This window comes from Mytilus galloprovincialis, chromosome 3, assembly GCF_965363235.1.
Source record: "Mytilus galloprovincialis chromosome 3, xbMytGall1.hap1.1, whole genome shotgun sequence".
NCBI lineage: Eukaryota > Metazoa > Mollusca > Bivalvia > Mytilida > Mytilidae > Mytilus > Mytilus galloprovincialis.
Window position 1 is genome coordinate 145,091 of NC_134840.1, and position 12,477 is coordinate 157,567.

General features: G+C 32.6%; 1 protein-coding gene across 1 annotated transcript; it reads left to right on the forward strand.

Moving 5' to 3' along the window:
- The first annotated feature begins 1,141 nt into the window (after positions 1-1,141).
- LOC143066276 (uncharacterized) lies at positions 1,142-6,020 on the forward strand. Its single transcript, XM_076239270.1, has 11 exons — positions 1,142-1,206; positions 1,454-1,526; positions 2,215-2,252; positions 2,499-2,571; positions 2,909-3,069; positions 3,648-3,845; positions 4,054-4,213; positions 4,401-4,502; positions 4,602-4,637; positions 5,476-5,531; positions 5,773-6,020. Exons 1-10 carry the CDS (start codon positions 1,171-1,173, stop codon positions 5,523-5,525), a joined length of 927 nt encoding a protein of 308 aa, XP_076095385.1. The 5' UTR covers positions 1,142-1,170; the 3' UTR covers positions 5,526-5,531; positions 5,773-6,020.
- The last annotated feature ends 6,457 nt before the right edge of the window (positions 6,021-12,477 follow it).

Here is a 12,477-nt window from a genome sequence, read left to right on the forward strand (position 1 = left end):
TACATCAGTTTTGTTCCATTACTTGAGATCACATAGTTAGCATCAAGGAGGACATTGTCGTCCCGACCAAAATTGTCGTCCCGAAAAGTTGATCGATCCGTATCTGCGGGACGACGATTTATGCTTTCGCGCGAAACTTGTCACAAATATAAAGACAAATTTCAAAAAGATATAAAAAAGAGGCTTTTCATACACTTTAAGAAGGTCAGTTTTTATATTTACTTTCGTCCATTAATATTCGGGGTTACAAAGTCAATTTAATGTTTTCTTCCACCACTAGATGGACAATTGACATTGTGTGTCTTATTGATCAATTACTTGTTATTTTTAATGTGCATAGACCAATTGTCGTCTTAAACTAGTGTTGTATAAATCATCTCGTCCATTAATATTTGGGGTAACACAGTCAATTTAAAGTGTGAAGGTTTGGAAAAAACTTCCCACCCAACACAATAGTTTTATTCCATTACTTGATCTCATATTAAGCATCCGGGAGGACATTGTCATCCCGACAAAAAATCAATGTACATATAATTATTTAATTACTATTGTATATCAATAAATATTGTGATGGCAAACACTTCCAATTCCAACACCAATATATTGTCCCATTGTACATAAGCCTATTGACGTCTCGAACGATTATTTGTATACAAAATCGTTCATTTTAGGTTAGTATAAGCTTTGTAACAGTAAGGCCGTAAAGTGTTTTCATGCACCACGATAAAGACAGTTTACGTTTCGCGACTTGTACCTTCACAGTTAGATAATACATATAATTAACCAATTACTACCACAATTTTATATTAATAAGTACTTTAATGGCTTAACACTTGCAACACCAAAATATTGTACCATTGTACATAAGCCAATGGACGTCTCGAACCATTTTTTGTACGAACATTTGTTCTTGTATGTCAGTGTAAACTTTACAACAGTTACTTATTAAATGTTTTGATACATCCCAAACAGTTGATCAATCCTCTTCTTCGGGACGAAGACTTGTTGCTTCTGCACGACACATTTCACATAAAAAGGAAAATTTATAAAAGTAATCAGACACTGTGAGAAGGTCAGTTTTTATATTTCTTTTCATCCATTTATTTGTATAAAAATTCGTACATTATGTTATTCTTTCAATCATAAATTTACTGGATATCTTTTTAAGAAATGGAAAATTGGATGAAAACGCAGTTGGCACAAGTGGTAAGTAAAACAGGGAAAATAATCTGGGAACTACTACGATAAACAAAATTAGATAAGATGGTTGAACATAATAAGTCTCCTGCAGGCAGGTGAAATTAAAAAGAGAGACAACTTATGTATATATTGAAAATTAGATGAAAACACATTTAAAACAAGTTGTAAGATAGACATTGAAAAATACGTAGAGTATAAGCAGATAGTATATATGATAAAGTGATAACACATAACGTGTATTTTTTTCTTTCAGGTACATGAATTAAGAGGAGATATAAACACTGGGAATATCAATTTGCAAAGAATTATTTCAGAATTAAAGGATGGTAAATAAGTTGGTTTCTTCTTGTTGCATTACTCAGATTTTCGTTTTAAATTGAAGAACTTATAATAATAATACATGTGTTATATTAATAAGTATTGTAATGGCAAACTTCCAACACCAACATATTGTACCATTGTACATACGCCTATTGACATCTTGAACGATTATTTGTATACAAAATCGGTCATTTATGTAAGGGTAAGCTTTGTAACAGTAAGGCAGTACAATATTTTCATACATCGGAAGAAAGACAATTTACATTTCGCGTCTTGTACCTACACAGTTAGATAATATATATAATTAACCAATTACTACCGCAATTTTATATTATTAAGTACTTTAATGGCTTAACACTTCCAACACCAAGATATTGTACCATTGTACATAAGCCAATGGACGTCTCGAACCATTTTTTGTACGAACATTTGTTCTTTTATATCAGTGTAAACTTTACAACAGTTACTTATTAAATGTTTAGATACATCCCAAACAGTTCATCAATCCTCATCTTCGGGACGAAGACTTTTTGCTTCTGCACGACACATTTCACATCAAAAGGAAAATTTATAAAAGTAATCAGACACTGTGAGAAGGTCAGTTTTTATATTTCTTTTCATCCATTTATTTGTAAAAAAAGTCGTACATTATGTTATTCTTTCAATCATAAATGTACTGAATATCTTTTTAAGAAATGGAAAATGGGATGAAAACGCAGTTGGCACAAGTGGTAAGTAAAACAGGGAAAATAATCTGGGAACTACTACGATAAAAAAAATAGATAAGGTGGTTGAACATAATAAGTCTCCTGCAGGCGATGAAATTAAAAAGAGAGACAACTTATGTAAATATTGAAAATATATGAAAACACATTTACAACAAGTTGTAAGGTAAAAATTGAAAAATACGTAGAGTAAAAGCAGATAGCATATAGAATGAAGTGATAACACATAACGTGTGTTTTTTTTTCTTTCAGGTACATGAACTAAAAGGAGATATAAACACTGGGAATATCAATTTGCAAAGAACTATTTCAGAATTAAAGAATGGTAAATAAGTTCGTTTCTTTCTGTTGCATTACTCAGTTTTGAATTGAAGAACTTATAATAATAATACTTGTGTTATATTAATAAGTATTGTAATAGCAAACTTTTAAATTTAAGAACTTATAGTAATAATACTGTGGAAAAGTTATCTCTAATTTCATATAAAATATAAGTGGACACGACACAAAATTCTTCATAACCTCAGCTTGTTAGTTGAAATGTCTTAATAAAATGTGAAGAAATGTTGTGACAAGCATTGCGAGGTTAACTTGTAAGTTTTTTATGTTGTGTTTTTATATGCCTTGTTTGTTCGAGTTTGATTAAGATGATTTCTTTGCAGCTAACAAAGACCATATATCTCATGAAACAGTATATGAAAGTGCTGACAAAAGATCTGATGAGAAAGACGTTAAGCAAAACGTAAATGAAAAGAAAGATAGTGAACATGGCAATCTGAATGGTGGCAAAAAATTAGAAACACTTGAGACGTCATTAAACATGGTAGGTCAAACGCAGAAACATACGGACAGTAATGGGTTTATTCATATTCTAATAAACGTTGTATATGTACCAGTCCTATGTCAGGAACCTGATGTTTGGTTCTTTATGATTGTTGATGTGGTCCAAAAAAGTGTTATTTTGTAGATAAGACTGTTTCTGTTAATGTTCAGTATGAGCACAGGCTATTTCGTGTTCAAGACCATTCTTTGTGACATATAATGGTTTAGTTTAAAAAATCTAAGGAGAGTTTTCTTATTTGCACTCATTCCCTTCTTACATCATGAAAAACTACAATCACACACATAAAACCCTAACCCTAACCTCAGATAAGGCGGCTAAACATAATAAGTTTCATCTCTTGCAGACAAATGAGGTTAAGGAACAGAAATCTTATGGATATATTGAAAATTGGATGAAAATATAGTTAACTAAACAGTTGAGTCAGACATTGCAGAATACTTATTGACAGATTTCAGCTTTTTATATTTATAAAACATAATATAGTTGGTTAAACAAAACAAAAGTACTTAATATATTGGATGAAGTGATAAAAAAAAACATATATTATTTTTATTCAGATACATGAAATAGGAGGAGAAGTAAACAGTGAGATTAAAGGCCAGATATATCATCGAACCGTGAACGAAAGTGTTGTCAAAAGATCTGATGATAGACAAATCGAAAATGATAAGAAATATAATGAATATGGCAATCTGACTGATGACAAAAATGAAGGCGCACCTAAGACATTAAGTTTAACACAGTTGACAAAGATGGTAAGTGAAAAAAGGCGGTAACATACGGAAAGTCAGAGGAAGAATTCTGGGTTTATTTATATTATATTTAACATTTTATCTGTAAAATGAAAAATATATAACTAAAGGAAAAAAATATCATATGTACTCAAATCATAAAACAATCCAAAGAACATACTCCTTATATACTATAAGTATGTGATATAATAAACACTATATGTTCTTTCAGGCAGGTGAATTAAGAGGCAAAACAAAAAGTGAGCATATGCAAATAAGTAGAATGCGCACAGAACTTATGGATGAAAATGATTATTATGGTAATGAGAATGAATTGCAAGAGATGGAAATAGAACTCGAAGAGTTAGGATTAACCCCTACAGCATCTTCAGGTAAACTTGAATTGCATATATGTCTACGTATGTTTATGAGCCTTTAATAGAAAATCCATACATATTTCGTTATTTGGCTTACTTTTTTATGTACTTGTTTTGAAGAAACTGTTTACAAAAATCAATTCTTTATCGTTACCATCGTACGTTTTATTCCTTATTCTTATATTTTACTTTATTTCTACAGTTATTGCCAAGCTCTGCCTTGACCCCACCAATTGGTCACCAATTTCGCCCAGGCAGAACAGTCACTCGCATCAAATTATACCAGAAAAAAGGAAACTAAAAAGTAAGTACATATGAAATATACCTGTAGTACATGACCCGTATATTAACTTGACGTGTATAAAACAATACAAGATACTAACAACTTCGCTTTTTTTTATAGGAAGAAATTCAACAGAGGTTATAAAAGATATTAAAAGTACGTATAGTATATTTTGAAAAAATAGCTGTCTTTTGGATCAAGTGGTGATCGTGATATTTGACAAATGCTTAGAGTTTTTTTATAAACAGAAGATTTACTGATAACCCACATGAATGTCAAAATCAGTTTTAAATATATACCTGCGAACTTCTCATCTTAATTGCAAACAAATTTATACGTATACCAAATTTGTCTTTTTCAATTCATCTCATATACAGATGCTATTAGAAAGAAAAAAGTAAAAACACAAAAATACCGAACTCCGAGGAAAATTCAAAAGGAAAATCCAAAATCAAAAGGCAGAATCAAAAGTCCAAACACATCAAACGAATGGATAACAACTGTCATATTCCTGACTTGGTACAGGCATTTTCTAATGTAGAAAATGGTGGATTGAACCTGGTTTTATTGCTAGCTAAACCTCTCACTTGTATGACAGTCGCATCAAATTCCATTACATTGTCAACGATGTATGAACAAAACAAACATACTCAAAGAGTAAAAATGTCAAAAATAGGGGTACAGCAGTCATTATTGTGTTATCATCTTAATATCACTATAAAAACAACAAATGTAACGAAGAATCACAAAAAGGCATACATCAAAATTAACATACTCATTTTGCTTTTCTTGTACCACTTAATTTATGTATATAAAGTCTACCCGTCAAGGAAAGAAGGTTTTCATTGCTGGTGTAAAAATGCGCGTTTGAAATTCGTACAGGTAGACATAAAAATAATTTTGTCGTTAAAAGTATGAACAAAACAAACATACTTGCATCACGTTTTGAACAAAATGTCATTTTCTGCTTAACAACACAGCATTCCTTTTGCAGTACCAAAGTTTAACGAAAGCACTATCAAAACAGAAAAGACAGAAACTTAATGGATGGTTAGTATTATAATAATAATCGATAAAAATGTATTCTTTTAAAGAAGAATGCACCAAAATAGCAAATGACATTGTTTCGCAGATAAATGTTATATTACAGACAATAACGGCTCGAAGACGTCATCAGATATAGTTGTAACAATTGTTTAATATAGTAATGCAAAGGACAAAAATAGGTTTCATTCCATAATAAATAAAACAATTATATAAAATAACATTAGCCCTTTTATATACCTTTCAGGAGAGAAGACATGACAGAGAGGAGCATATTAACACTGAATGAGAAGTGGGAACACGAACAAGTGTATGAGACGTTGCAATTGAGTCGAAATTGTTATTCAACGAATATGGACAATGAATGATTTCAGAGCGGTTATATTTTTGAACTTTTTTTTCTATGAGGCATGTCTATTTTTGTTTTTGTTTAAACGGGTTACACTATTATATTCTGTTAAAAATGTTGTGTTAGTATTTATATTTTGTAGAACAAATAAAGAAAAAAAAGAGGAAAATACATCAATTGTTTATTGTATATATAACAATTAAGTTCAAACATGTTTGTACCGATTAAGATGGTCATCTCGAAAAGGCTGATCAACCCGTATCCCTGGTACGATAAGACATGGAATGTAATTTGTCTTATCACCGTGTATGAAATACTGAACTGAGTTTTTCACTAAAACTTCGTGTTTTGGAGGGTAGAGGGTCAGGTTATGGTTATTGGATTGACTGAAGTGTACGGCCGCACTTTCCGACCTCTCTGTAAACACGTTTCTATTTGTTTTTTTTTGTTTTTTTTTGGTCAGCGTTTGGGTTAGGGTCAAGGTAAGTGTTAGTGTTAGGTTCAAGGTAGTAATTTTAACGAGGGCAGTGGACTTTGACGAGGGTTAGCAGATTCAACTCTACATATGGCACCATTCGTGTCGCTCATGTTATTAAAAACCCAGCACAAATTCTTATTTGGTAGGTCACTTTCATGAAAAGGACAGGGGTTTGAAACATATCCATATATGTGTTGAAATCGTTGTATTTACGGCCTTGCTTTATCTTGGAATGGGTAGGTTATTGAGTTTTTCACTAAGGAGGGTAGAGGGTCAGGTTATGGTTATTGGATTGACTGAAGTGTACGGCCGCACTTTTCGTCTTCTCTGTTTGTTTTTTTTTTGTTTTTTTTTTTGGTCAGTGTGTTAACGTGGGCAGTGGACTTTGACGAGGGTTAGTAAGGTGCACTGTTTCATCTTTTCGAATGTTTGCCCTTTTTGTGACTGCGCATGCGTCAGAAATTTCAAAAAATTATATCTATGTACAAAGTATGAAAAGTGCCTTTGACTTCAATCGTCAAACAGGTGTAGAATGAATTCGAATAGAGATATTTTCTTAAAGTTGAAAAGACGATCTAGAGGATAGCAACTTATTGGTTTTACTAAAGTGTACGGCTGCACTTTCCGACCTCACTTAAGAAATGTTTGTTTGAGATTAAAGCCTATCGCCAACATTAACCCAAACACCTATACAAAATATAACGATAATCTTTGCCGTAGTCTTGGTTTAGATATTCTAATTAACGCAAACGTTAAACTTAATCCTGACCTAAACCCTTATTCTAACCCTTACCCTATCTCTAAATTGTTATGTTGAAGGTCTTACTTGGTCTGATCGGATTGAAATAATTAAAATATGACCTCAAAGGGCCAACATAACAATAAATTTCCGTCCTGTAGATTTTCTATTTATCTTTTCGGAAAAGTTAACTTTCAAAAAAAATATCTATATTTAAATCCATTGTCGTTACGAAAGAGATGCTCGTCCCGAAAAAGGTGATGAATCTTATCGCAAACCTTAACATTGACCCTTACTATTACCCTTACCCTAACGGTAATTCTAACTATAAACTGTTATTTTGGAGGTCTTGTGGATCGGATTAAATGAGTTTCCGGCCTCTAGACCGCTTTTTTTTTATCTTTATTAACAGTTTACTTTAAAAAAAATTTCTCTATTCAAATACATTGTCGTCCCGAAACAGATGATCTTCCCGTTTAAGATGGTCGTCCCGAAAAAGATGCTGGACAAGTATCCTCGAAACGACGACTTATGTTTCAATAATTGTCACATCATTTAGGAATAAAGACCCAAACAAAAAATTCTTTAAAATAAATATGTTGAAGGCCTTACTTTATCTCGGCAGGGATATATATTACTAGTCTTTGGGGAAAATAAAGGTAACAGTAGTATACCGCTGTTCGAAATTCATAAATCGATTGAGAAAACATCAAATCCGGGTTACAAACTAAATCTGAGGGAAACACATCAAATATAAGAGGTGGACTACGATACAACAGAAACACATAATTAAAAGAGGGACGAAAGATACCAAAGGGACAGTCAAACTCATAAATCTAAAACAAACTGACAACGCCATGGCTAAAAATGAAAAAGACAAACAGAAAAGCAATAGTACATATGAAACACCATAGAAAACCTAAGAATAAACAACACGAACCCCATTAAAATATAATACACACAGAAACGAACTATGATTTAACAATGGACATTGTCCTGACTAAGAGAAAAAATGGCGGATTAAACCTGGCTTTGTTGCATGCCAAACCTCCTGCTTTTATGGCAATATTAAATATAACATTAAAATGATAACACTACATGTCAGGACTACAATACAAATAAATTGGAGAAAATATACGACAGAGCAACAAACAATTAATAGCCAACAAAAGAAACCTAGGTAAAAAAAATAATACGGCTGACGTGCGCCACGTCCACACAAAACCAACCATCGACGACCAGATGAAAAAGGTTTGAAATCTAAAACAAGTACAAAGCCAAACCTAGTAGTTAAGGCACGAGTCAATAGAGATATTGTCAAACATATCTCTTTATTAATCATGATTTATTGTAATCAAATCATGAATTAGATTAAATCATCTTACAATTGAATAATGTAGCTCGTGTATTGTAATATTTCATTTCAAGTACACATGTATTTCCTTTGAAAAATCAAAGAAAAATAAAAAAAGAAAAAGACTTTGCATGAATAAACGATACACAAAATATCATTTCGGAAAAGTTAACTTTCAAAAAAAAAAAATAATTTAAATCCATTGTCGTTACGAAAGAGATGCTCGTCCCGATTACGATGGTCGTCCCGAAAAAGGTGATGAACCTTATCGCAAACCTTAACATTGACCCTTACTATTACCCTTACCCTAACGGTAATTCTAACTATAAACTGTTATTTTGGAGGTCTTACTTTATCAGTGGATCGGATTAAATGACTTTCCGGCCTCTAGATCGCTTTTTTTTTTATCTTTATTAACAGTTAACTTTAAAAAAAAATCTCTCTATTCAAATACATTGTCGTCCCGAAACAGATGATCTTCCCGCTTAAGATGGTCGTCCCGAAAAAGATGCTGGACAAGTATCCTCGAAACGACGACTTATGTTTCAATAATTGTCACATCATTTAGGAATAAAGACCCAAACAAAAAATTCTTTAAAATAAATATGTTGAAGGTCTTACTTTATCTCGGCAGGGATATATATTACTAGTCTTTGGGGAAAATAAAGGTAACAGTAGTATACCGCTGTTCGAAATTCATAAATCGATTGAGAAAACATCAAATCCGGGTTACAAACTAAATCTGAGGGAAACACATCAAATATAAGAGGTGGACTACGATACAACAGAAACACATAATTAAAAGAGGGACGAAAGATACCAAAGGGACAGTCAAACTCATAAATCTAAAACAAACTGACAACGCCATGGCTAAAAATGAAAAAGACAAACAGAAAAGCAATAGTACATATGAAACACCATAGAAAACCTAAGAATAAACAACACGAACCCCATTAAAATATAATACACACAGAAACGAACTATGATTTAACAATGGACATTGTCCTGACTAAGACAAAAAATGGCGGATTGAACCTGGCTTTGTTGCATGCCAAACCTCCTGCTTTTATGGCAATATTAAATATAACATTAAAATGATAACACTACATGTCAGGACTACAATACAAATAAATTGGAGAAAATATACGACAGAGAAACAAACAATTAATAGCCAACAAAAGAAACCTAGGTAAAAAAAATAATACGGCTGACGTGCGCCACGTCCACACAAAACCAACCATCGACGACCAGATGAAAAAGGTTTGAAATCTAAAACTAGTACAAAGCCAAACCTAGTAGTTAAGGCACGAGTCAGTAGAGATATTGTCAAACATATCTCTTTATTAATCATGATTTATTGTAATCAAATCATGAATTTGATTAAATCATCTTACAATTGAATAAATGTAGCTCGTGTATTGTAATATTTTATTTCAACTACACATGTATTTCCTTTGAAAAATCAAAGAAAAATAAAAAAGAAAAAGACTTTTGCATGAATAATCGATACACAAAATATCACTTTTTTCCATCTATTCTACCGTCTTCAAGCATACATCTCAGTGTCTGCTTAATGATCTTCTGAAATAATGTCAACTACTTCATCGAACAGTTCTTGCCTAATTTCGGCCACGGATTCTGCTTTCTGGTAAGCGTAGCCGTAGAACATGTTGCGCACTCCTTCAACAACTGCTATACGTAGACGTAGAGAGTATTGGAAAGACTTGTTGTCAGTCATGGCTTTTTTGTATCTGTTTCCAAGTGCGTCTAAAGAGTGATTCAAATGGACAATCTGTTCACATGCTCTCTTGAATCGACGTTCATTCTCAACCAGTTTAAACCTCTTGTTGAAGTTACTTATTTGTACGATAGCTTTCATGATTGTAGTTGCTAGCACTAAATAATTGAAATGATAGATCTTCTAAGTGACAATCTGAAATTTAGAATTAATAGAGTTAAAAGATAAAACGCGAAATGTCATCAATCTTTTTCACGGTGTATGAGAACATTTTTGACTGACTTACTGTTAACCCCAACATAAATGGGCGATATTTTGTTTAAGAATAATCGTTCAAGACATCAATTGACTAATGCACAAACAAATTAGGAAGTACTTAATAAATAAGACGCGGAATGTAATATATCTTTCTCGCGTTGTATGAAAACATTTAATATAACACAGTTTTCTCTAACATAAAAGGACGAATTAATTAAATAAAATATTGTTCAAGATGTCTATTGGCATCTATACAATAAAAATATGATGTAGTTTATAAATAAGACACGCAATGTTAACTGGCTGTCTCTTGGGGGATGACAACATTTGATGGACTTAATGTTTAAACATTTCCTTTAAAATAAATTGAACAAAAATCATATTGAAACTGATCTTATTACAGAGTATGACAAGCCTATAGTGAATACTTTTATAAATTTTCCCTTTTATGTGTTAATTTTCGTGCAGAAGCATAGACATCGCGCCGAAGGTGCGGGTTGATCATTTTCTTCTGGTATAACTGGTAGGTATAATCCTAGCCCTGTGTTACCCCAAATATTAATGGACGAAATGATTATTACAACACTAGTTTAAGACGACATTTTCTACGGATCGATCAACTTTTCGGGACGACAATGTCCTCCCGGATGCTTAATATGTGATCTCAAGTAATGCAACAAAAACTGATGTGCTGGGAGTATTTGCCAAACCTTAACACTTTTTAATAACTGTGTTAACACCAATATTAATTAAGGATTTATACAAAAAAATGACGATTGGTCTATGTACAATAGAAATAAAAAAGTAGTTTGTAAATAAGACACGCTATGGCAATTGTCCCTATCATGATGGAAGACAACATTAAATTTTTGAAGGGACGACAATTTTTGTCGGGACGACAATGTCCTCCCGGATGCTAAATATGTGATCAAGTAATGGAACAAAACTGATGAATGGGAAGTGTTTGCCAAACCTTAACACTTTAAATTGACTGTGTTACCCCAAATATTAATGAACGAAATGATTTATACAACACTAGTTTAAGACAACAATTGGTATATGTACATTAAAAATACAACAGTAATTGATCAATAAGACACACAATGTTAATTGTCCCTCAAATTGACTTTGTAACCCCGAATATTAATGGACGAAAGTTAATATAAAAACTGACTTTCTTAAAGTGTATGAAAAGAATCTTTTTGATATCATTTTGAAATTTGTCTTTCTATATGTGACAATTTTCGTGCGGAAGCATCAATCGTCGTCCCGCAGATACGGATCGATCAACTTTTCGGGACGACAATTTTGGTCGGGACGACAATGTCCTCCCGGATGCTTAATATGTGATCGCAAGTAATGGAACAAAAACTGATGTGCTGGGAGTGTTTGCCAAACCTTAACACTTTTAAATAACTGTGTTATCCCCAATATTAATTAAGGATTTATACCAAAAAATGACGATTGGTCTATGTACAATAGAAATAAAAAGTAGTTTGTAAATAAGACACGCAATGTCAGATGAGTGAATAAGTAATGCATCAAAAAATTATCTTCGGACAGTGACAAACCTCAACACGCTTTATTGAAACACAATCTACTGTGATGGGCAAATAATTGTTCGAGACGGCAATTGGCCTATATACAATACGAAATATGGTATAGTTTAGAAAGAAGACACGCAATGTAAACTGTCTTTCTTACAGTGTATAACATATGCAATTGCAACTGGCTTGCTATTTCAAAGTTTACCCTAACATAATTGGACAAGAACATATATAAATAAAACTGACCTTATCTTTGTGCTTGACAAACTTATACTGAAGACTTTTTTAAAATTTTCCTTTTTATGTGACAATTATCGTACGGAAGCATAAGTCGTCGTCCCGCAGATGCTGGACGATCATCTTTTTCGGGACGACATTCGTAATCGGGACGACCAGCTGGTTCGGGACGACAATCGTAATCGGGACGACCAGCTGGTTCGGGACGACAATGTCCCCTGGATTCTATGAAGATTAACAAAAAAATTTCTT